The following is a 26,217-nucleotide window of genomic DNA, read 5'->3' as shown; positions in this document are numbered from 1 at the left end:
TAGCTTGAAGCAGATATGGATGGAATCAGTCAGATGAATGGAAAAGGAAAATAAATGGTTGAAATGGAGCAGTGAGCCGATGGAGAAAGTAAAGATAGAAAAAAAAAGCACCCGAGCTGGAGTCCGGCATTGCGTCATGCTCGGCCCAGCACGTTCTAAAGTCTAAGCAGCAAAATGGCACCACTCTGTAATTTTGTATCGCGGCTGAGGGTTGGAGGGAAAAGAGAAAACAAAAGAAGAAAGCCCTGTCATCCGCATCCCACTGCGGAGAAGCCGGGACGCTCTCAGTCATGGATGGACACAAATGCACCAACGGGCAGTCAGGCTGATCCCCATGAGACAGTAACGGCTTTGGCATTTTTTTTTACCCTCGACTGTTCTTCTCAGCCTCAAAACGGTAAAAAGCAGATGGATGGAGCACATCCACAGGATTGAGAGACGCAACAAAGTCCCGATACGAAGGTTGGTTTTGTTAGCGAGCTACATTGTGCCTGCAGTGAGCATTCAAAAAATGACAGACATAAGGAGGCAGTTTATGAGCAAATCCAGCAAACTTCACGAACATCAGGAAAGTGTATGCCAATTTTAAATTGACCATTTCATCAGATTCTGAACATACTAATTAGCTTCATAACCAGCTGGATCAATGACAACAGCAGCAGGCGACGGGTTGCAATACAGCAGGTGTTTTTTGTCTTTCCTTTCCATAGATACTGATTGTGTGCGAGCACTTAAAAGTTTGAGGCACATCTGCTGCCCCCCCCCCCACACACACACACACTGAATCTTATTAAAAAATAAAGTATTTCAGCTTGTAAGGAGAAACAGTTTAATGGACTATTTAGACATCCGGGTAAACCAGCGTGCTCTCAGGCGGCACAGCAAGCATCTCAAATGGAACCATTAGTTGCACCTGTGTTTCAAGTCACAATGTCTGCTGAGGCTTTATGGGCCGGCTGAATGTCAGCAGTTGCAGCGGGAGAAAGGAGAGCAGCGATTCAGCTGTTGTCAGTTTACAATTACTGCTCACAGCAATTTATCTCCCCCGCCGAGAGCAGCAGGACATTTTCTGGGGGTGAGAAAAGAAAACAACCACAAGTAACACAGGCTTTGTGTTTTTCCCACATGCCAATTCTGTAAAGTAAGTCAACCACGGTATCCACCACCTGATGGTGTCACATCACCCTGTTCACCAGCTACAAACTGCTCAGAGTGAGACAGAAAAGGAATGAAATACAAAATGACAACGGGAAGTTTTTGATGTCCGAATGACCTCGGAGGTTAACCCTGTAAGACCCAAACATAGAAAAACCTATAAAAAAAACATTTTACCTTTCAGATGTTGTTGTAGGAAGCCTTTAATGCAGAAATTAAAAAGTTTTACAAAAAAAATGTTCATGTATGTTTTTAGAGAAATGTTGTAATATTGCAACATTGGGCTTGGGAGCAGAATTTCTGTATTTGTACTCAGATTGTCTGAACAACAATTCAGAACAACTAAGGGTTCATTTGCAGGTTTGATTGCTTACTTAGCCCCATAAATTATATATATATATATATAACATTAATAATAATCACACATTAGTTATATTTTTTATGAAGTCATTTATTAAAAATAAAATATTAAACAGATAAATCTGTAGCTTTTTCTAGCAACTTCTTCAGTCCTTTTTTTCTTTTCATGACTGACTTTCATTGGTTGTGAAAGTCCCAAAAACAGTTCTTGTCCTCTGAAAAGCAAAGGCGAACATCACGCTGCATTGCGTGTTGGTGTATCCTTTATTGCAGTGTCTGCAGCGTCCTCTCCCTGTCTTCCGTGGGAAATGTGCAACTAGGTCCTTGCGTACATCCAATGGGAGTTGTGCACATCTCTTGGATGGTCTCTTCTGAGTATTCAGAGGGCTACTTGATGTCTCTGTCTGTGTTGCTGGGCTCCCTTTGCCTGGAGATGGTTGTCCTCTCTTTGGAGTTTGATGTGTTGTGTTGACCAGGATGAGAGAGGATGCTAGCTGTGCCTGAAACTGTCTCCTGTTTGTTGTCTTTTTGTTAGACATCTTGAGAGCTTTGCAGTCCCGCTTGTAGAGGAGCCAGGCATTGACCACAGCGAGGATGATGGTTTGCCAAAAGATGTACATGTACCAGCGACGGGATTTGATGGGGAACTTATATTTGGCTGTAAATGAGTCCAACAAATCCACACCTCCCATGTACTTGTTGTAGGCACCAACAATGTAAGGCCTCTCAACTTCAATGTATATGGCTCTGTTGACTTTGTCCCAGCGTTGAATCTTCTGCACAGGTTCAGGTCCAGCAAACGATGACACAAGTGTGACAGCCCTGTTGTCATACCATTTGACAGCACAGATGTTGTGATTCCTCTCCACTCTGACATCATAGCTTCCTCTCCCCTTTTTCTTCAAACTCTTCTCATCTTCAAGGTGACAGTTGGGTAAGCGCACCTGCCTGGCTGTTCCCACATAATGAATTCCCCGTTCAAGGAGCTTTACTAATAATGGAACACAGGTGAAGTAGTTGTCTGCATAGATTTTGTAGTTCTGACTTTCTGGAAGTGTGGAAGCAAGTTTCATCACAACATCACCTGACAATCCAAGTTCAGCTTTGGCTCGTATTCCGTTGACACTGCCTTGGTAGACATCAAAATCACACATCATGGCAGAGATTCCAGTTCTCACCCACACTTTGAATCCCTATGGGTTTGGCTTGCCTCGCATATATTGCTTTGATGCTGCTGAACCTCCCCTTGAAAGGAATCATCATCTCATCCACAGAGTTGTGCTCTTCTGGTACCACCTGCAGGCATTTCTCTCTGAATGAATCAGCGATACCTGTCACGGGGCATGGTGTGTTTGTTTGTTTGTGGCTCGATGTCCACGTAATTATCAGCTGGACAGTCCATGGGTGGTTGGTTTTCTTTGTCCACTTGTTGACAGACATCTTCATCTGAGTCTTCATCCGTGTCATTGAGGTCCATCTCAAATTCACTGTCACCATTTTGGATGGAATCAATCACATCCTGCACACTGTATCGCAACTCTCTCCTTGCTGGTGGCATTCTGAAAATAAAACAACAATGAATTAACATGTATAAATATGATTGTTATATTGTAGTACATAACCTGAAGTAATAGGTTGGTGGACCAAGTACTCAGGGTAGAAATGTTTTCCAATACTTTCTGTTTATTGTAAGTTTCTTCCTAACCTGTTGCTGTCTGCTAAATGTCCTAAATGTAAATGGCATAGCCTATGCTGTCTACTTATCATGCTAAATGAAACATGCATCCCAATCACCAGCCATTTAGTCAAACAATACTGCCTTGACATAACAATACTGCTTGTTATGATCTCTAATTATCATACTAAAAGGAAAACATGCATACCCCCACTTACATTAACACCCCACATTCAGGAACATTTTCACCTCTCCCAGAACTGAATTGTCTGTTGATATCCTCTGGAATTTTAGGTCAGTCTGATCAAATGAACTACATTTTCAGAGATACAACTTTAAATCAGTCAAATGTGACCAGAACACAAAAAAAGAGTAGAATGTACAGGTATACTGTCCATGTATAAGAAAATACTCTTTCAGGCAGTGGTGTAGTGGATAAGCTGGATAAGTATATAACAAGCTCTAAATGAAATTTGATGAATTTATTACACAATAACTACATATGTACATGCTCTAGACATTATAATGACAACCAAAAAAAATATAAAAGACATTTTACTTACTTGAATCTGATGAATCCAGTCCTTTGAAACAAAGAGATGTTGTTCGAAGGAAACCTTGAGATGTTGTGTGAGTTCATGGCCATAAGGCGGGACTTATAAACAAATGTATGATCCAATAGCATTGTGAGACTGAACAATAGGACCCAATGACTATGTAAATGTGGTAAAAGAAACCACATTTCTTGGTATCCCCCCACTCTTCCTCCTTGGGCAATTTTCCAGCTCTTTTCTCTCTTCCTTTGTACTGAAAAAAAACTATTTCATTCATTGTGATTGAAGTCTCGCTTTAAGTCCAGAGAGAGCTAAATGGAAGCTTAATATAAAAACCGAGTCCTCCCTGACGAGATTAATGAAGGGCCACTGGTTACATAAGCTCTTTAAGTGCTCATTAAAATATTTGCGAAGCGCTCAATAAAAAGTGTGCTTGAAGACCTGGTGCAACCCAAAACTAACTAAGATTAATGACAGCAGAGTCAGTGACTATCAATCATCCAGCCTGACTAAAAAAAAAAAAAGAGTTACAGGCAGAAGGAAAAGAAAGGGTACTTTGAATTTAAAATGCTTAAAAAAAACACACCCACAAAAGTCAAATAAGCATAACGGTTAAAAAAAGATAATAGTTGATATTACTGCTTTGTTTTTGAGTGGGTGTTTAAACACAGCGGATTTTTGTACTTTCGAATTGGGAGGCAGGCCAGTGGGAGACGGGGGGAATCTTTTACCTGGCTTAAACAAACAGGGATGCCTTAACAAAGCCCGGGGATGACATTCACCCACGCTTTATTTTTTGCTTTATTTTTTTTTTTTTAATTGTGCCCTCACCTCTGGGCGCAGACAACATTTCAGACTCCAGACTTTCGTCTCAAAAGCAAGCTGCCCTTTGTCGCTCAGCATCCATGCTGGGATTTAGGATTGTTTCAAATCTCTGACATCTTTGACTTTTGTGAGGTTTCCCTTTCACTTGCGCCAACGTTGCAAGAAGTTGCGTCGTCATTTTCAAACGTTCCTTATACCCTTTGTCACAGAGACAAGACAACGGGTAATTCAACTGCCTGCTTTGTGTTTAATTCCCCGTTAGCCAACTACAACCTTGGAACCACTTAGCAGCTTTTTCCACAAAAGTCATGCCACAAACTGCTGAACCGAAATCATATTCATACACATATCCTGAACAACACAAATGTTAGTTTGGCGCCTCAGACCCGTGTGTTCCAGTTGCCTTTGTATCCCAGTTCAGGATGAGCTTCGTCCCGGAGACAGATCGTCGGACAGGACAGTTCTTCCTCGTGGGATCCTGCAAGCGCATTACGCCTCTCCCTTCAGAGAAAAGTAAACTTCCACCTTTTTCGTAGCAGTCAATAACAAATGGTACTGAATGCCTAACGGTGATGATAGCAGCCGCCCTAACTAAACTCCGCCGTTGCGCACCATTCTTACACTTACCCTTCTTCTGCCTCTAACCTCTACGACATCTGCTATATTCAAACACCCACGCAACCAACCGACTACTAGCTTGGCGTCATGGGTATTCAGCGTGCACGTTCGTGGAGATGGATGGCGGCAACAAAAGAGCAATGAATCTTCATCGGAGTCCGTCCCCCGTTTCTCTCTTAAGATGCACACCCACAGTCCCAAGCTGCTCCTTTGTCTTCAGGCTACCGTTTGGTGTGTCTTAGGCCCCCGTGCTCTCCCACGTCTCTCTACCCGGCCGCACTTGTCTTTGCTTTTCTTTCATCCATCCATCCATTCCTTTCATCCGACCAGTGTCTGGACCCCGGGAAAGTGATCCGCAGCTCATTGCGGGACACGACGTACTTCTCTATCCGCGGCTTCGCCCACGTTCTCCTGGAGCCTCCATCAATAAGAGGACCAGGTGCGTGGGTTGTCATTTCATCTACCTGCAGGTGTCCTGTCAGATCACAGACAACGTGTCCCGGACGTGCATCACCGCATGTCTTCAGGAAACACACACACACGCTGCATGAGATCACTCACTCCTTCAGGGCTGGACGCAAAGATGTAAAGCTGGTGATTTACATTGTTGGAGAACAATATGTAAAGAGTTTGTCTTTTGATGTGCTACTGAATGGTTCATTTGATTATGCTGTAAGTGTGAGCCTTGTTTCCGTTGTCAGCGTAGAGGGAAATTTGTAGAAAAGCTACAAGGCCAAGCAGTAAAATCAATGAACCTTAATTGCGTGATTGCAGAATGTCCTATGCAGCAGGAGGACAATCTTGGGTGGTGAGGAGGGGGGGACATAATGGTTGCTCAAGGTCAACGCTGTCCATTTCACATCATCTCGTATCGTATCGTCTTTTGTTGCCGTGTCCATCATATCTAGGTCTAATTGTCTCATCCCCTCAGTCTCTTTCTCTTGCTCCCTGTGCCCACATACAAAACGGTAGCATTAAATTAATTAACGGGTCATTTAACATTCTTATGCAATCGCCCTGTTACGGATTGAAGGTGGAATATAAAATAAACCAAAACTTCAATAGCTTTTCCACATGAAAAAAAAATGAAAGTGCTCATTCGTTTCCATTTTTCATCCTACACTTCACCCACGGTCACGTAAAATCTGGGGGTGTCAAAATCAACGTGTTAATCTCTGCAATTAATGTGGCTGAGCAAAGTGCACGAGGACAACAGCAAGAGACGCCAGTTCATCCGGTTCTGCCTCCAAGACGATCACGCGTGTAGTTTCTGTTTAAAATACAACAACAGTGTGTAAAATACACGTAACTATTATTTAATTACAACCTTTTCTTGAGATATTGTGACTCTTCAGAGAACACTTAAGGTTAAACAGTTGTTTGCCAATAAAAAGTCCCTTTATCCACAAATGACACCTCAACCTCTTCTGTAAAAAAAAAAAAAGCCAGGGCAGAAGGACATGAACGGTTTCATGCAAAAAGAGAACAAAAAATGAATTTATCACAGCACATATTCGCCAATAACAATGGGGACAGAACAGATGTGAGACGATGGAGACATGTCAAGCCTCGCAGGGTGTGTTTGCGGTTTTAAGATGGCTTTTAGTACTTTAGGGAGACCTTAAACGTTACCAATTCCCAGCCATCTGGCAAAGATTTGAAGACTCTCTTTTGATTGGATTCAACCGGCTGGACACGTTTTTAGAACATCTTTGCGCGCTCGTTCTCATCTCTCCCTCCCATATGAACACAAACTGGTTGGTTAGTTTTAATATATTAAGCCACTTTGTGCTGATAACCTGTTGTGATTCTTCTGGGGCGGGGCAGGGCGGGGGGGGGGGGGGGGGGGGGTATCATTGTTGTTAAAGATTGTGTCTGTACGTGTGATGCTGGCTAATTAATGTTTGATTCACATGACACCATTGCTTTGAGTACCTGCCGATCCGATACCAGCGTTTCATTAATAAACTAATACTCACGGTTTGGAAATTGCTGGGATCATTTTTCTTTTAGTAGGGCTACCTCAGGAATGCACCTCGTTATTATTTAAAATATTGGTATCAAATACCTAATGGGCCAAAAGTCAATGCTACCCATTCCAGCTATCTGAGTGATTTCAGACAGATGTCCAATATAGGTATCAATAATGGTGCATTTCTAATTATGATGCAGGGTTTTTCCACTTATAGTACATACACAAATAAAAGAAAGTAACCTGTCATATATTTACACACAGGAATATAAGAATAAGGACAACATTGATCACTGGTTGCATAGTGTTGCTCCTGACCCTTGAGGACATTGAAAAAGCCAATAAAAATGTTCTCCATCAAGCCGCCATCACAAAGGCTGAAATCTCCAGATCCATCAATGCCTCCCAGCCCACTATAACGACTCCACGGTCAACGCATATTTGCCAACTTCTGCTGGCCCATTAGAGAAAAATCAGGACAGTGTGTCGGTTAACAGAACGAATCCAGGAGGACGCTTAGAGGAATTGATATCCTGACAATAACGATAGAGCCAGAGTGCTTCAGCAGTTTGTCCTGCAGCCAGATGAATAAACTGCCTGGTCGGCCTGTTTAGGCCTTTAACCCGGAAAGGATACGTGAAGACTGATCACCCTTTATCCTTTTTCTCAGCTGTTTCACAATCAATTTCTAATCTAAAATCATCTTCATCTTCATATTTCTTTCCCCAAAGTGCCATTACGACGGGCGGGTTGTCATAGCAGCACATTAAGTGCACGCCCATATCTGATGTATGTGGCACGATTGGAAAAGCTTGTTAATTAGGTATGTCTTATTTAATACCTACTTGCAAAGACTTTTAAAGGTCAGACTCCAGTTGTGGTTTCTATGGTAATCACAGCACTGTCATCTGAAAATATTAAGTGTGGCATGTTGTATTGAGAAAAATATCCTGGCATTATTATACCATTATACCTGAATCACAATGGACTGATGTCAATTTAACTGAACGCTTTTCTCACATCCATAACGATGAGGTGAGAGGAAAAGGAGTAGGAGCAGGAGGAGGTCTGTGGACGCACAGACAATAATCATGTCGAGGAGTCGAAGAGCAGATGATGGAGAGGGGAGGAAATAATAGGCGAGCACCTGCTCACATCTGCATGCATAGTATTCCCTCACAGTCGCGTTGACCAATTTCATTTTAAGTGGTAGTATTTTTCCCAAACGCACGCTCCCTGATCTTCCCTTGCATGTTTAAAAAATATTTTAAAAGCTGTTAACTTTCACCTGTAGAGGGACAGTTTTTTCTATCAATAAAAGTCCGGCAAGTTACCATCAAAATCCCTATTACAAGTACATCAGGTGTTTATACACTGGGGATCAATAGTGGACTTTAAGTTACTTTTCACCATGTTAACTACATGTAAAAATGAGGCAATACTATTCAGTTTGACAGGGGCTAAAGAAGTGGAGACAGAGACGTGATGATGAGGCAAATGAAAGAGGAGGAGAACGAGGTGCGTGGTGAGGCAGGCAAAGATCAATCAATGGGCTCCGAGTGTCTAGCCTCTGCCAGGACAGCGTGGGGACAGCGGAGATCAATGAGGAGTGAGGCCCGCGGGCTGGTGCAGCACATGAGACAACACGTTATGGACTGCAAACACACACACGCACACAGCGGTGGAATGAGGGGAGTGCAATGATCGAGAAAAGACGAAAGACGCATAGCAAGGGGGCGACAACGTACGACGCAAAGCCAGACGAAGGTATGGGAACAATTTGAAAGGATTATTGAAGTGGGAGTTAAAAAGGTCCAGATAAAACTGAAGCCCAAAACGCTGTTGTTACGACATGTTTCTACACCTAATCAGGTGTTAACCTGTAAAAAGCAACAAGTTGCTAATCGGACTGTAAAACAACGGCGAGCGCACTCAAAAGACAGACCTGGCCTGGAAACTGCTGGCTCAACAGTAAACCCAATGTTTCCCTCTTATCCATCTTCGTAACGGCTGATTGGTTCTGGGATTGTTCACTGGTAAATGTTTTCAGACCATAAAAGAAAAGAGTGCAGGCGAAAAGCAAAACGAGAGACCCGCGCCAGCTGCCATCTCTAGAAATCTCCAAAAAGGGAGGAGCTGAAAACTGCAGCAAAACAAGGAAATCCACCTCGTCAGCTCGTAAGCAAGCGTTATGGAACTTGCACTAACTGTGGCGGACAGGGAATACTGACGAAAGCAGGAAATGTTCCCAGTGGGATGCAAACCAACTCCCACAACCCGGCGTCCGTTTCAAACTTATATTGTTGTATTTATGCAAAGGAAATTCCCATTGAATAAAATTACAGCCGTGACAAAAATCACTTAAAATAGCAGAGCTCAATTGTCAAACATGACCTGATTTGCCAAACAAAAGGGTGGTTCACCAACAACGTTCTATTAATATCATCATCATTTTGATGGACCAGACCCTGACAAAACCTTGTAGCATCATTTCTCTTGGCGTGATGGGATCTGCCGCCCTTAACTCAATGGCTTCCAACCGCTTTTTCACTTTAACAACACTCAGCAGGCATCCGTCATATCAGTGTAATAGAAAATGCCCCACAGCGAGAGCTGGGCGGAGGTGAGAAAATAAAGCAAACCTATTAGGTCTTGTGTCACGTCATTTTGACCCCCGATGACCTTCACCCAGCGTGGCCCTAGCGCGAAACGCAACAAACTGCCGCAAACGGCACAGCTGCCAACAGCTCCACTGACCGGAGCTGGATCGCAGCCAGCCTGCATGGAACCAGATCAAATGAGGGAAAAAGGGCAGGAATCTTCAACAGCGTGGGATCGAGCGTGATCCCGCTGAGTTCCTTTCTTCCCTACGTGGGATGTAGAGGACGGAAAGCAAAACTACATGCTCTCATGAAATCAAATTGATCCGGTCGGTATGTGGAACCAGCGCATGATCAAGGATCGAGCTGCTGGTCTCGACAAACAGCCTTCACACGTCTGTCGGCTATGAAACACACTGCGGACCTCGGAGTCGGTCGGCCGCCGACGCCTTGGAGTTTATTGCAGGGCCCACAGATTAGATCTCCTTCCTCTGTGGACCAACACCAGGCTGGCAAACGCCTGAGTGGTGATACTCACGGTGACGGAAGGCACTGAAGCACACGGAGGGAAAAACAATCCTGGACTCGGAGCCCTCTAACCGACGTTCACACCCCCCCCCAAGTTTGAAAAACAACAGAGAGAAGTGGATGTTTGCAGGGCTTCGGCTTGTTATCAAAGTAATGTCGCATCACAGGGATTAATTAACTGTCAAGGGGTTACACATGCCTTAAAGGGCCAGTACTCTAAAAAGGTTTTGAATGCAAAAATGTAAACAACAAATCAATCCTAAATATAGCAATAGCCCTGTGATTTGATTTGATCCCCGCCTACAGAAATGGAACGACTAAATGGAACGAACACGCGTAGCTGTGCCCGTTGTTTCCCTCAACTTTGATCACACTTGGTTTTAGGGGGGAAACTGAATTCCCAGCGCCAGCAGCAAGTCTCCGTTGCACAGAGACAGCGTGTGCGAGCACACGGAAAAGCAACGGTAGGCTGAGAGGAAATCCGTCTGTGCTGTCGTGTGTGTTTGGAACGGACACTTTTTGCTTCCAAAGCATCTTAATGTTTGTTTAAAACCGTCAGGATCCTCCGACTTGTTTCATGTTTTTTGCACCAGAGGTCACTCCTCTGTGTTGAGAGCAAACTTCACCCTACGTCGCAAGGCCTACAACATTATAATTGTTATTTAAAATCGGCTAACTTACAAACCATTCAAACAATTTCATTAAAAAAGTACCTTTGGTTGGCTTCCTGTTTGGATCCAAACAAGGCTACAATTGGATTGTACCATTGCTGTTCATTCACAGCTTTTCACTGAGGAGACACAATTTCATTCCTCTACAAACGATGCGCTCATCTTCTCACCGCTCTTTGCTTGTGATTTCGCCTCATGTCCTCCCTCCGGTCTGCCCACTTAACCCTCTCCGTCCCCTCTCGGCCTTTCCCTACACTGAAAAAAATGTGTTGAATTACTTAATTTTTGTTAGGTAAGTAAATGCACAAAATAAATTTATCTAAATCCAGACATATTTTTTAAGTAAATTGTACTCATTATTTTCAACTAATTTCAGCCTACTTTTATTTATAATTTCTGCTCAACTGTTTTGAGTAGAGTTAACTCAAATTTATTAAAAAATTCCAACTAAACCCATGTTCAGTTTAATCAAATGAATTAGCTAACTGTAACTATTCTATTTATTTACATTCTAATCAATTTATTGTTTAAATTATACATACTAAAATTAAGTCTCATCAAATGAAATGCCATTAGTCAATCATCAGTGTATTTTATTCAAAAAAAGCAAAGGGCATATTATAATACACCTTACATAATAATCTAAACAAAAGAAAGAACATTCTTTTCCACAACTGGATGTATATATACACACACATTACCTATACATTACATATATATATACATTAAATGTTTATATGTACATTACATATATATAAACCAGTTGCTTTAATGCAATAAGCCCCTCAACACAATCCAACAGACTGAGCAACAAATAAACGACACTATCAAAATCTTGTGCTACCTCTTATTCATTTTTCTTTAGATGGATATGTTCTTCTATTTTGTATGTTCTATAAATGTGTTGTATTTATTATCTTATCTTCAGTGCTTCAATGAGGTGTTGCAGACTATTCAGGAGGCTTTAAAATCAAAAAGTTCCAACAGAGCTGTGTGTGTGTGTGCTAGAGTACCAGTCATAATATATATGTATATATAAAAATAGAAAAAAATAAACAAACAAATCTCACATGCTCAACTAAGGCACAAAAGTTGGTGTATTATAAAAAAAAAAGACCAAGTGCATTGGGAACAGACTTATTCGTCAGCGAATAAATCAAGGCATAATGAAACATGTGACTTAAACCTCCAGAAAATTTTACTCTCCGATACTAGCGGAAGATGAAAATAGCAAATCTGTGTAGAGCCAGAACGAGACTAACTGTCACATCAATAAATGGAACAAACATCTTTTCAGTGTGCCATATATATCGTTTACCCGGGTTTGACTGGTGCTTTTTAATTACGTCGACTCTTTTCTTCTGCAATGCAATGAGACCAGTTCACAAGAGTGGCTGAAGATTTCCTACAGTCCAGCATCTATTTTGTTCCTTAGTCCAAGGATTTTGGGGAAAGCCTTTCAGCATCCATTCGAAAGAGAACTTTCTGAAGGAATTCGTAATAGTATCTTAGCTCTTTGGGGTAAGCCATGTTCAGAGCGTAGATGACTCCCAGCATCATTGCACAAGCGCGGGCCACAGATCCACAGTTGTCGAGAATGATTACTCCTTCAACGAAAATTCCAATGTCATCACAATGTCACATTTCTCCACCCTCCTTGTTGATGACATATATACTCATGGTATGCTTTTGCAGGTCTCTCAGGATGTCATTTCCTTCAATGTCCTGTATGTGTAAAGAGAATAGGAGAAAAGAACACGATTCATGAAATGTATTTAATTTCAATGACGTATACTTTACTGTATGAACATTGCCACCATACATAATAATCTCTTAGATAAATCTGATCCCATTTTATATGTATTTAAATAAAACTATATATCTGTGAGGTGTTATTAAAGATGTACATAGGAACGACGATGCTGTGCAGCAAGTTGTTAATTTTATATGAATATTCTCAACCGTCTGTCAATGATAACATGAACCTCTGAAAACGTATGTGGGTGACATTAGGATCTTAAAACATAACATGTGACAGGCAAATCAATCCCAATGACTTACTATATACTCCCGAACGAGCTGTCCCTCGTCCTCACCCAGGTAGATGCAAAGAGCCTTTAGGATAGCTGTCCTTTTCAGATTGACATCACTTGTCTCCTGTGTTAAAGAATTACAATTAGTAAATAATAATAAGAAATACATAAATAAGTACAACAATTTCAATAAACTGAACAATATTTATAAAATGTAATAACCTAAATGTACAATATAACTTAATGTTTTCATCATCACATATATACATGACATTTTACATGTCATAATGATTGGTGTACATATTTACTTCTTGCAAAATCTCCAGATGTTTAGCTAGTTTCTGGCCAGCAACTCCTCCCTTCATCTGGAAGATGGATGTCAATTGGGCTAAATGGCTGTCCAACCGTGCCATGAAGGTAGATTCCAGTGGGATGGCTGTAATGCGTTGGAATTCAGCATGTATCTTATCAAAGAACAAAAAGACAAAATACAGAGTATTGGTGCAATATTCTGTTGTACAAAGACAAGAGGCACATTGGGAAAATAGCTAGCATGTGCTTACCTCATCGATATGGAAAAGTGCAGGCCAATCAGGATATACACACTTAATGTGAGGGCCACGTCCAAAATGACTATGTTTTAGTTTGTAATGTTTAAGAATCTCTGATCGCCTAGACACTTCAGTGCCACAGTCTTTACACTGCCACATAAACTAGACAAACAACAAAGAGAGAAGAAAAAAAAAAAATTAGTGATGATGTTTATTCAGTCACCCGTGGTACTTAAAACTCCTGCACTGTAGAGCTAACAAAAGATGAGTAATTAATTTAACTCATTGTTTGTCCCAGGAAATGTAATATTAAGCTGACTAAAGAGGACAAAAATCATTTGCACAAAAGTTGTTGAGTGCCTACATATGATCAGTGGCATAACTGCCCTATAGAGAGCAAAAATACCACAACGTTACAGAATATTTATCCTCAGCAGTACTGCTGGGATCAGCATACCTGTGAAGAGTTTGTTTGTTAAATGTACTTACCAAAACTTTATGAGGTCCCCAAAGAGTTCCACATCACACCAACATCAGATAGAAAAAACTGCAAAAAAATACATATATACCTGAAAATACAATTCAGGTATTTATTTTAGGAAAAATAAGTAATGTTCAATAATCATTACTGACTTGGGTTAAGATAATGACTCAAATTAGATCCCAACAAACACATTTTGTATTTAAATAAACCCTCATATTACTATAGAAATAAGCAACAAATGGCAGAAATGTTTCTTAAACATTAATTATTCATATGTAATTTTTTTTATTCAAAAAGTGTATATATATATATATATATATATATATATATATATATATATGATTAGTATCAATTCTCAATTATTAACAGACAAAATACTGTGGGTAGGCTACAATAGTTAGTTAATTTCTAATGAAACCAGAGCTGAAAACGAAGCTAAACTATTTTGGCACGGCAGGCAAACGCCAATATTATCCTATCCATTTAGTTTTTGGCCAACAACTAAAAAGTATTTTTTACCGGACAGTGGTCATGAATCGACCTTGCTTGTCCTCCTCTGTTATCTACAGAGCAGCTGCAGCTTACATTTTCCCCGCATTGAAGCGCATTTCCTCCGTGCTCTCAGAGCTACCTACATGTTTAAGCTAACGCTAGCTCATTAGTGTATAGCCGAGAAAAGGCACCACAAAGGGAAAAGATACCACAGTAAAGAGTTGAGCAGAGGCGCGCGCGACTCACGTAATGGCTGTTAACATTAACCCATTTGGCGCGAGCAGCAAGCGCACTTTTATCAATAGGATTTAAGTTTAGTTATTGTTCATCCTAATATTACCGCACTGATAGGTTCAAGTTAAAAATACACTTAAAGTGGGTCCGTAACGTTAAACCTTTCTACATGCCGAGAAAGCCGGGAAGGTGAAGCTACAAGCTATTAACGTTAGCTAACATTAGCTATCAGCTAGCGTTAGCTAACGTTAGCTATCAGCTAGCGTTAGCTAGTCAATTGACATTGGTTAGGTTCGACTTTTAGTGGCCACAAACTCACGAGAAAGTCCAACAAGAAAGGCATTTGATGCATCACGCATTTATATTGATATCATCGGCACCAGTTAGATAATTATTTTCACTTAAAATGAGTCTACTAATGCTAACCTAGCCTTAATGATGTAGGCAACATTAAGCTAACGTTAGCAGCTATAGCCTCAGTTAACATTTTATTAACACACAGCAGACAGCCAACTACTTTTCTTGGTGGCAACTAAATCCGGTTAAAGTGAAAATATAATACAGCCATGAATTTAAGATGTTTACTTACTGAAAACGTAGAGCCTTGGATATCCAGACAGCCAGGAGATATAGCAAATCTTTAAAAGTGAAAAAGATTCCCGCGTCCTCCAGGGGCGGTTTGTGGTCGCACATGCGCAGATGTGGAAGTTGAATGTGGTTGTAAAATGTAGAAATTTTTTTCATGTAACTTTTAAATGAAGGAAATAAGCTTTTTCTAAACCATGGAAGAATGTGTTAAGATTAATTAAAAAAGATAAGTAGGATTCAATAACACGTTCAAATCAGTGAAATAACCTTGAATAAATCAAGTAATATTTAAAAGGGGTCCGAATCATTTTTTTCAGTGTACTTCCCTCTAGTGTGCTCAGGATAACACTCCCTCTTCGAGCCAGCGCTTCGCCATCTGACAACAAACAAGAGGGGCACGGGAAATATTAACCAGCGTTCACCTCCTTCCCTCTACTCACGCCGAGGATGCGGCTCGGCTCTTTCCAGAGCACTTCAGAAGAGGAAGCAGCAGTCACAGAGTGCGGTAAACAAAGACGACACGTGAGAGTGTCATTTGTGTGATGCAGGCTCAGAAAAAGTCCTCAATAACTGTGACTAAGCATGTTGTGTGAGAAACGGTCCTCGTATCGCCCTTCTGTAAAGAGCTTGTTCTGCTCACTTGAAAGGTCATTTCACTTCCTTTGAGGTTGTCCATTAATCTTAAAGGCTTGTCTGTATGTTTTTAAAATTCAAAAAATGGCAGCTATAGGGAGCCAGCCGTGAGCTTATCAGAGAAAGCCTTCAGAACCCCCTAACATAACCCATATTACAGCACATTATTACCCCCCCCCCCCCCCCCCCCCCGCCCCACAGGAAACACACAGCAAGTTGGCCTTTGGCTATGACATTTTCTAAGTGAAGGGGGCGTTCCCACTCATCTTCATATTGACTGCAGGTGTCAATTACGTTGCCTGGCTTTTTTTTTCCCTCGAGATGCCGGCTCTGAACGAGCGGCAGGAAACGCAGCACGGTCGGCGCACACGCACACACACATGCACGCACGCGCACACACACACACACACACTCGGAAGTCCAGGATCGCTGGAACAAAGAGCCGGTAAATGGGCAGGTGAATTATGGATGAAGGGAGATGCGGTTATGGAGCTTACCAGGAGAGTCTTAAGGGTGAGCCGTGTTGATGCGCAAACACACACCTCTCAGAGGGATATAACAAAGCGCTCGATGCCAATAAGCCATGTTACAGGTAGCCACGTTAAGGATTGTCAATCCTACTAAGCACCTCCCTGCTGACTCCATCTCCCATATTGCAATAGTGATGATTTAGAGCGTGTTTATCTCCCAAATATGAACATGGCTCAACCGATCATTATTCGGGGGGGCAAAACAGATCCATTATCCGTTCTTTAGGGAGGAAAACGACAAAGCGATGCTATTAAAATTTCAGTGACTTCAGCAGAACGCTTACAGCTCCGCCAAAATATTTGAGCTTCAGTTTACGAGGCCGACTCATCCGGAGAGCTGCTTTCCATTTGACGGTTACAGAAGAGGAGCCGTAATGCCGTCAGGCAGGTTTGGGGTTTAGGGGTCCGTTTTCAGAAAGAGACATTACATTACATTACATTACATTACATTACATTACATGTCATTTAGCTGACGCTTTTATCCAAAGCGACGTACAATAAGTGCATTCAACCAGACGCCGGCAGCTCCCACTTCATGACTCTTATCTCTTCAAGCACATTTAGCTTAAGCCTTCGCTTGAATCGATTCCTGAAGACGACGTCATTTTACGGAATAAGATATATCATCATCATCTTCTTCTTCTTCTTCTTCTCTCGCACAGTCCCCTCGGTTTGTCAACAGAAATACAGCGTTAACGACATTTTGGGTTTTTTAACTTAAACCGTGTTTGGGTCTTAAAACTGCTGCAGCCGCAGCTTTTTGTGTGTGTGCGGCCAAAGTGTGCGTTTGATCTGCCGCGCTGAGGGTGACGTTTCGCCGCACATGCAGGACAGAAATCCGAGAGTCTACTTTGTTTTCAATCCAATCCACATGCAGCAGCTTCTCAGGGACTTTGAGCCCAGATTTAATGACCCTCTCCAGCGAGCACAGACACTTCCATCATTTGTACCAATCACGAAATGGGAAACATCTCCTCCATCGGTGTCATTCATTGCTCTACGATACTTCTGGCCCCTTTCACATCAAATATTCAACACGGCGACGGTAAACATTTAACCACTCTACATTTTCTTCACGACCCCGATTCTTTTGCCACCGCCGAGGAGCCCGACAGATAGCGGAGCCTCAGGCAATGTGCCACGTCACGGCAGACGGCCCGTCAACGTGAGCGGCAGGCTCTGGCCCGGAAAGCCGGTGGACTGAGGAAGGAGGGGGTTCTAATGACACACAGGAGGACAGCACGGGTAGGAGGGGGTTATATCGCTCAGTATGGGCTTTTGCGAACTGGTGTTCGGATCCCGTACAGAATATCGAAGGGAAGATCAAATATAAAGTGATTTTAACTGAAAAACCATCGGAACTAAGATGTTCAACAAAAACAATGGAGATGTTTGTGGGGGAGCGGCATGTCCGCCTGCTCAGACCTGCTAATCTGCACCAGTGACTCTTAGGTCCTTGATTATGAACCAGTTGGGCATGTCTTTTTCATTTATTCGACACCTCCACATCTCCGATCTCCACATGCCCGCTCACCAAAACCCTGCCCTGCGGTGCATAAGAGTAGGGAACACTACGGATATTAAAACATACGATAATAATGTTAAACAGAGCATGATGCTGTGAAAGCACTCAAATAAAAATCTATAGATAGAGACTTGGCTATTAAATACATTTGGTATAGTATAAATATTTTAAATAAAAGGTTTACTATTTTACAAACGTTTATTCATTAACCGAATTGCTTGCAGAAAGATTATTGTAAACCTCCATCAGACTAGAGTGCTGTGTGATGCAACTCCCCACAAGCCTTCCTCCTCCCGCTGGCGATCGAACCGTTCATCAGCAATCTGCAGTAACCACGAATTAAAAGTATGAAAATAAAAATGATCGCATCAGCAGAAATGAAGAGTACAAGTGTCAAAATTCTCGCCGCAGTTTACGGCTGCATGTAGAAAGTGCCAATGATCTCTGCCGTTGGTCCAAACTCGGCCTCACGTTCTGCGGTTGGATATGTAACTGTGAAATTTCACATCCCTCAGCACAAAAGCTATGAGAAAAACTCTCGAGGAGGAGGAGGAGGTTAGATTGAATTATGTTTTCACAATATATTTAGACCTGTGTGCTACCAGGGTTGGAAACAATATTCAAATTCAGTACAGTGCAGTACAGATATTTCGCCACCATTGTTGCATTGCATCATCCCACATCTCCTGTGAGACGGAAAAGAAGAAAGACAACATGAAGGAAGACTCACTGCAGGCTCGTCCTCCCTGCTGTCGCTGGTGTCCTCACTCTTGTGGTGACCAGCCGAGGAGCGAGTGTCCCTCTTACGGCCGGCGTCCGTCCCCTCTGTCTGTCTCTCTCCATCTGGAACAAGGTGAAAACATGGACATTGCTCAAACAGCCAGCAAGTACCATTATTATCATCATCATCATCGTCACCCTCAGCTCCGGTTTAATCAGCTTTGTTAACAGCACCATTGTCATCACTATCATCTCTGCAACACAATTATGAGTATGAATATCTTCATTACCATCATCCTCATGGTCAACAATAATTGCACGATATCACCTAATTTTCTTTCCACTGAGCCTCTCTAGCGTAATCAAGCCCAGATAAAAGTTTCCAGAGAAAAAGGAGATTAAATGGGAAAGATGTAATTGGAAAAGGAGAAAAAAAGAAAAAAGATCATAGGAGAATAAAAACTGGTCCAGAGGGTGAATGTGAAAAGGAGGGAGTGACAATGGAGGAAAAAAAGGAGGAGATCGAGACAGAGAGACACATAAAGAAAGAGCTTTTCTCTCTGCTGTTGGGATGCTGTCATGCAACAGATGGATTATGGGAGTTTTGCTGCACAAGGATGTCAGGTGACTTGGCCGGGTAAGAAGAATTAAAATCTGCATATTACACAAGTGTGTGTGTGTGTTCTTTGAATGGTCCAAACTGCTGTGCCTCCCCGTGTGCCAACAAAACACGCGTGTGCACGAACACACGCGTGTGATCGTGGATAATTAAACCCGAGAACAATCCGATACGGAGCTGCGACAGGACATCCAGCACCTACCAGAGGCTGGTTATTCGGAGCTACAAGAAGCAAAAGGCTTCCACTAAAAGGTGGCGCGTGAGCTATAGACGCCACCACAAGAATCAAAGAGGAGGGGAAGGGGTGAGGGGGGGACTCTGTGGCGTCCCAAAAGCATTAGAGGGAAAGTGGCTCATTACTGTCTGCCGAGCATACTGCCACACGAACACACACACACACACACAGGATGTATTGTGATTAAAAGACAGAATGGGGAGAACGAGAAGCGTAATGAGAGCTAATGGTTTTCCAATATGTCCCCTTAATAATGAGTCTGAGTGGGCTGAGTTAGTTGGGGGGGTGCATGGAGATTGATGCGGTCTAGGAGAAGAAGGAGAAGTGGAAAGACAGATTAGCTGGATGCTCAAACGTCGCAGAGCGATAAACCGCACATGAAAAGACAATCAAAGTTTTTTTTTAATCACAAATGAAAAAGGTTTTTCCTTCTGTTTACGCTGCTCATGATGGCGTCTGTGGCAAACATTACGATCGGGATATTTCTTCCTCATTTGTTTGGGTACCCATCATGTCTGCCTCCTTTCCCTTTGCAAAGTCACCGTTTAATAGAAAGTGATTTGATCCAACAAATCATCTCATCATCCTGCTTAACAGAGAAGAAAATTGCTACGTCCCCCGATGCTTCCCTCTTAACTGTTTTCTGTATATCTTACTCTTTGTTTGTGCAAGTGTATGTTGGGTTGTTTTCTCACTGAGGAAAAACTCTACTGGAAATGTCATGCCAAATGTCAGCCTGGCACAGAAAGAAACTAAAACATAATAAAAAGAAAAGAAATGGAGGTCAAGGAAGCTTTCCTTATCAAATGAGGCCACTTGAGCCGCATGAAGCTTTAGTTCATGTCCACAGTCCCAGTGTGTCCTCCAGGGTCCTTCAAAGCTCCCCAGATCAAAGGGCAAACCCCAGAGAGCCCGGCTCAACTTTGTCTCACTCCAACCCAGACTTTCATGCCATTGTTGAGCCAAAAATAGCTAAAAGTTTTGAAAAAAATGTTGGATCACCACCCTATTTAGACAAAAGTAACACAGCAATGATGACACGCTTTAATGCCATAGACTCTCAAACTCTAGTGGAAACGGTGACAAATTTAAAACCATCCACCTGCTGTCTTGATGCTCTACCTACCAACTTCTTTAAGAATGTTTTTGACTGCCTAGCAACAGACGTATTGCAAATAGTTAATAACTCTATTCAGACAGGCCATTTCCCAAAAGCTTTCAAAACTTCAGTTATTAAACCTCACCTAAAAAAGCGGAGCCTAGATGCCTCTATTATCAACAACTACAAATCTACCTTTCATAAGTAAAATAATTGAGAAAGTTGTCCTACAACAACTTAATCACTTCCTGGCTTCAACTGGCTGCCACGACAACTTCCAGTCAGGATTTTGACCTCTTCATAGCACCGAGACGGCCCTTATTAAAGTTGTAAATGACATCCGTCTTAACACAGACTCTGGCAAAACTTCAATATTAATGCTATTAGACCTCAGTGCTGCATTTGATACTGTCGACCACTCAATACTTTTGGACAGGTTGGAAAACTGGGTGGGGCTCTCAGGCACAGTCTTAAGCTGGTTCAGGTCATATCTACAAGACAGGAACTATTTTGTTTCCATTGGTGACTTCGTATCAGAAACAACCAACGTAACGTGTGGAGTTCCCCAAGGTTCGATCTTAGGGCCGACTTTATTCAACATCTACATGCTCCCATTAGGACAAATCATGCAAAAAAATAAAATTGACCCCCAAATCTATGTAGCGCTATCACCAAACGACTATCGCCCCATAGATCTTCTGTGACAGTGCATTGAGCAAATCAAAGACTGGATGTGTCAAAATTTCCTACAACTAAATGAAGACAAAACTGAGATCATTGTATTTGGTGCTAAAAAAGAAAGGTTTAAAGTAACCCAACACCTTCACTCTCTGTCCCTGAAAACATCAAATAAAGCCAGAAATCTGGGGGTTATTATGGATTCAGATTTACACTTGGAGAGTCACATCAAATCAGTAACAAAATCGGCCTACTACCACCTCAAAAATGTAGCACGACTTCGAGGGCTCATGTCAGCTCAAGACTTAGAAACACTTGTACATGCCTTTATAACCAGTAGGCTAGACTATTGTAATGGTCTCCTTGCAGGTCTCCCAAAAAAAACTGTCAGGCAGCTCCAGCTTGTTCAGAACGCTGCTGCTAGAGTTCTAACAAAGACCAAAAAATGTGAGCACATTACACCAATTCTTAAATCCTTACATTGGCTCCCAGTATGTCAGAGAATTAATTTCAAAATCCTACTGCTCACATATAAATCACTACATGGTTTAGGGCCAAAGTATATCACTGATATGCTTCCACTACATAAGCCTTCAAGATCACTAAGATCTTCTGACACCAATCTGTTAGTGATTCCCAGAGTAAATACAAATCATGGGAAAGCATCATTTAGTTACTACGCAGCAAACAGCTGGAATAAACTTCCTGAAGATTTAAGACTTGCCCCAACTCTGACCACGTTTAAAACAAGACTGAAAGCTTTTATGTTCAGCTTCGCCTTGTGCTAAATTTTACCTACATTGCACTTTTAACCTCTGCTTTTAATTAACAAATTTAAATAAGATTTGAATTTATAATTGTATTTGCTGTTTTTAATTGTCTTTTAATTCCTGTTTATCTCACTTTATTGTATGAAATGTTATGATGTGAAGCACTTTGAGTCTGCCTTGTGTATGAAAAGCGCTAATAAAGTTGCCTTGCCTTGCCTATGTAACAATAATGTATTTTGTGGATTTCAGTTGAGTGTTCAGAATTTTCTTCTTTTTGAAGTCCATAAATGATGCATTGATGGACACAATACTGAAATATACTGAGATTACCTAAAATCAACAAACCTCTTTGTGCATTTCAATTTATTTCTAATTAACTCTATTCTCATTCCCATGAGAAAACACTGTTGTGAGTCAACTGGCAGCACCGCCAACCATTTATGTGAGACTATTATGAGCAGGCAATGCTCCAGGCAGCCCGGTGAGATTCACCATTTATGATCCCGATTATGAAATGAGGACGAAGGTGACGGAAATCTTTGAACCTCAAAATAGGGTCAACAATACGCATATAAATGCATTTTATTTTCATAAATGAGATATATTCAAGCTGCATGGATGTTAAAACTTCAATCCATCTGAGCTTTCATATCCTCAATGAACAGATAACAGATTTAGAGAATTCACTTTTTAAATAATGTCTGCTCTTCTTTAAGTCCCTCAAGCTTTGTCTTTTGAAGTCGGAGGAGAAGAATGTTTGAGTGAACTTCTTGAGAAAATAAGACTTCCAAATAAGGACTAAGAACACAAACCGTATCGAGTGATGTGTAACTTAGCCAATATCCTAACCGTTACATTTAAATCAGCCCCTATTATATGAAAACAAGTAAGAGCAGCCACTGATAATGAATAGAAAATTATTATTAAATTCTTCAAGTATCCCAAAAGAGGAAGAGAACTGCATGTGTGTGCAAACGTTCAAACATTCCTTGCCAACACATTCTTTCGGAAACCGATTAATAACCGTGAAACGATAGTGTGCAGGAGCGGAGGCGAGCTGCAGAGAGTCCGTCCGTCCCCGTCTGCGGACTCTGCGCCGTCTCCAATGAAGTAGCGAAAAGCCGACTGGCAGGTTAATGGAAGCCAATCGACGAGGTGCAGTCGGCGGGCGCAGGAGGCCGGGCGGAATGCTAATCGAGCCCCCGCTCGTACGTTCTGCCTAATCTGTCCATGCCGCCCGCTACAAAGAACTACAGCTCCATTTACTGAGACGATAAGATGGAGGAGAGCAACTTCTACAACCTCCGGAGGAAGGAGATAGAGAGCGCTTTCCTTTCCCGCGGTAAGTCTGTTGACGGACCACATTAACAACCACAATGAACGGGAGTCTTATCTGAGGCTGATGTGGGTGGACTCTGCAGATGGAGACGAGGATTGGAAGGAACTTTCTCCAGCTTTTGGGGAAATGAGTAATAAGTTCACCTTGTCCGGCTTCCCCCTTTTAGAACTGATGATATTCTGAACTCCACAGCTCTCGTGTGCCCCAAGTTTATATTTGTGCTTGTTTCAGTGCATTCCTCCGTATATATGTGCACATGGTATGTGGGATTCACGTGTGTGTGCGTGACGCATCTCTGCTTCTCCTTGTACCTTTTGAACAAGGCTGAGAAGCAGCAAGGTGCTCCGCTATAGACGAGGTGAGGGACAGATTGTGTGATTAGCATACAAGACGACAACTCAACGGTGAACATGGTGAGGGAGAAGATAAAGCCGTGGTTAACTTGGAGAGTTTAGTTTGAACTTTTGTGTCCCAGAGATTAGACGATAATAACGATGTGTTTCGGGAGCCTCGGAGGATCTGTCGCATGCAATAGCCCTCTGTTAAACAGCACAGTCAAATATGGCGGCTTGCAGTGATTACACAACAGCGCCAACGGTCATCATCGCAATTCATTTTACATTACATTACATTACATGTCATTTAGCGGACGCTTTTATCCAAAGCGACGTACAATAAGTGCATTCAACCATAGGGTACAAACTCAGGAGAACAAGAAACAAGAAAGTGCAATTTCCTCAAATAAGGCAATTTACAATTTGCTATAGATGAGTGACGTTACAAGTACAATTTAAGTGCTACAATTTGTTAGTCTTTAGTCGAGGTAGAGTCTGAAGAGGTGTGTCTTTAGTTTGCGGCGGAAAATGTGAAGGCTCTCTGCGGTCCTGATGTCTTCAGAGAGCTCGTTCCACCATTTCGGCGCAAGGACAGCGAAGAGTCGAGACCTAGTCGAGTGTTTTGCTCTCAGTGAGGGAGGGACGAGTAGTTTTGCAGAGCGGAGAGTGCGGGTTGGGATGTAGGGTTTGACCATATCCTGGATGTAAGCTGGACCCGATCCATTCACAGCATGGTACGTGAGCACCAATGTTTTGAACTGGATGCGGGCGGCCACCGGTAGCCAGTGAAGAGAGCAGAGGAGTGGAGTAGTAGGGGAGAATTTCGGAAGGTTGAAGACCAGTCGATCTGCTGCATTCTGAATGAGCTGCAGAGGTCGAATGGCGGTGGCAGGGAGACCAGCCAGGAGGGAATTGCAGTAGTCCAGGCGGGAGATGACAAGAGCCTGAATCAGTACCTGCGCTGCCTTCTGAGTGAGAAGGGGACGTATTCTCCTGATGTTGTAGAGCGTGTATCTACAGGATCGCGTTGTTGCGGTGATGTTGGGAGTCAGGGAGAGTTGGCTGTCGAGTGTGACGCCGAGGTTCTTAGCGGTCAAAGTGGGCGTTAGTACGGAGTTTCCAAAGTTGACTGTCAGGTCCTGGGTAAGCGAATCTTTTCCGGGAAAGAGAAGTAGTTCAGTCTTGTCGGGGTTGATTTTCAGATGGTGGGCGGACATCCACTGAGAGATGTCAGTTAGACAGGCAGAGATCCGAGCCGCCACCTGGGTGTCCGAGTGAGGGAAGGAGAGAATTAGTTGGGTGTCATCGACATAGCTGTGGTAAGAGAAGCCATGCGAGCGAATGACAGCGCCAAGAGAGTTGGTGTAAAGCGAAAACAGGAGGGGACCCAGCACGGAACCCTGAGGAACTCCAGTAGTAAGAGGACAAGGTTCCGACACAGATCCTCGCCAGGTTACCCGGTAGGTGCGGCCGTCGAGGTAGGACGAGAGAAGGGAGAGAGCAGAGCCTGTGACACCAAGTTCCTGAAGGGAGGAAATAAGGATCTGGTGGTTGACCGTGTCAAATGCAGCAGAGAGGTCCAGAAGGATGAGGACAGAGGAGAGAGAGGCGGCTCTAGCAGTGTGGAGTTGCTCTGAGACAGCAAGGAGAGCAGTCTCTGTGGAGTGGCCTGCCTTGAAACCTGACTGGTGGGGGTCAAGGAGGTTGTTACAGTGGAGATAAGAGGAGAGTTGATTAAAGATCAACGCACGTTCATGGGTTTTGGACAAAAAGGGAAGAAGAGAGACCGGCCTGTAGTTGTTTTCTTCAGAAGGGTTGAGGGTAGGTTTCTTCAGGAGGGGGTTGACTCTTGCCTCCTTCAGAGAATTGGGAAAACAGCCAGATAACAAAGTGTTGTTGATGAGACAGGTGAGGAACGGAAGAAGGTCAGGTGCGATAGATTGTAGAAGATGTGATGGAATGGGGTCAAGAGGGCAGGTGGTCGGACGGGCAGAGGTTACTAGGGTAAGAATTTGGTTAGGAGAGAGGGCGGTGAAAGAGGAAAGTGAGGGCGAAAGAGGTGAGGTCGGTGCGACGCGAGAAGTAGGAGGTGGGTTTGAGAAGGAGGAGCGTATGTCAGCTATTTTCTTGGTGAAGTGGTTGACAAAGTCTCCTGGAAGAAGGGTGGAGGGGGGAGGAGGGGTAGGGGGTTCGAGGAGATTGGAGAAGATCGAGAAGAGTTTTTTGGGGTTAGAAAATGAAGATTCGATTTTGGATTGGTAGAAAGAGCTTTTGGCAGCAGAGATAGAAGCAGAAAACGAGGAGAGGAGAGATTGAAATTTAAGCAGGTCGTCAGGTCGTTTATATTTACGACGTATATTTACAGCGTTATCTCGAGAGCGGTTGCAACATGGT

General features: G+C 42.6%; 1 protein-coding gene and 1 long non-coding RNA gene across 2 annotated transcripts in view; both read right to left on the bottom strand.

Moving 5' to 3' along the window:
* LOC120812247 (N-acetyl-beta-glucosaminyl-glycoprotein 4-beta-N-acetylgalactosaminyltransferase 1-like) overlaps nucleotides 1-26,217 on the bottom strand; it is a 113,170-nt gene that overhangs the window by 55,896 nt on the left and 31,057 nt on the right. The window contains exon 2 of the mRNA XM_040168067.2: nucleotides 18,759-18,871. Within this exon, the coding sequence (XP_040024001.2) occupies nucleotides 18,759-18,871 (113 nt within the window). The remainder of the gene's footprint in view (nucleotides 1-18,758; nucleotides 18,872-26,217) is intronic.
* On the bottom strand, nucleotides 11,535-15,791 carry LOC120812273 (uncharacterized). The gene is made up of 6 exons (XR_005710563.2): nucleotides 15,342-15,791; nucleotides 14,032-14,089; nucleotides 13,555-13,704; nucleotides 13,300-13,455; nucleotides 13,020-13,115; nucleotides 11,535-12,683 (listed from the first exon to the last, which is right to left on the bottom strand). It is a non-coding gene; the product is annotated as an uncharacterized LOC120812273 (long non-coding RNA).

The sequence above is a fragment of the Gasterosteus aculeatus genome, chromosome Y (assembly GCF_964276395.1).
Source record: "Gasterosteus aculeatus chromosome Y, fGasAcu3.hap1.1, whole genome shotgun sequence".
Taxonomy (NCBI): Eukaryota; Metazoa; Chordata; class Actinopteri; order Perciformes; family Gasterosteidae; genus Gasterosteus; species Gasterosteus aculeatus.
This window is presented reverse-complemented; position numbering and strand designations above follow the sequence as displayed.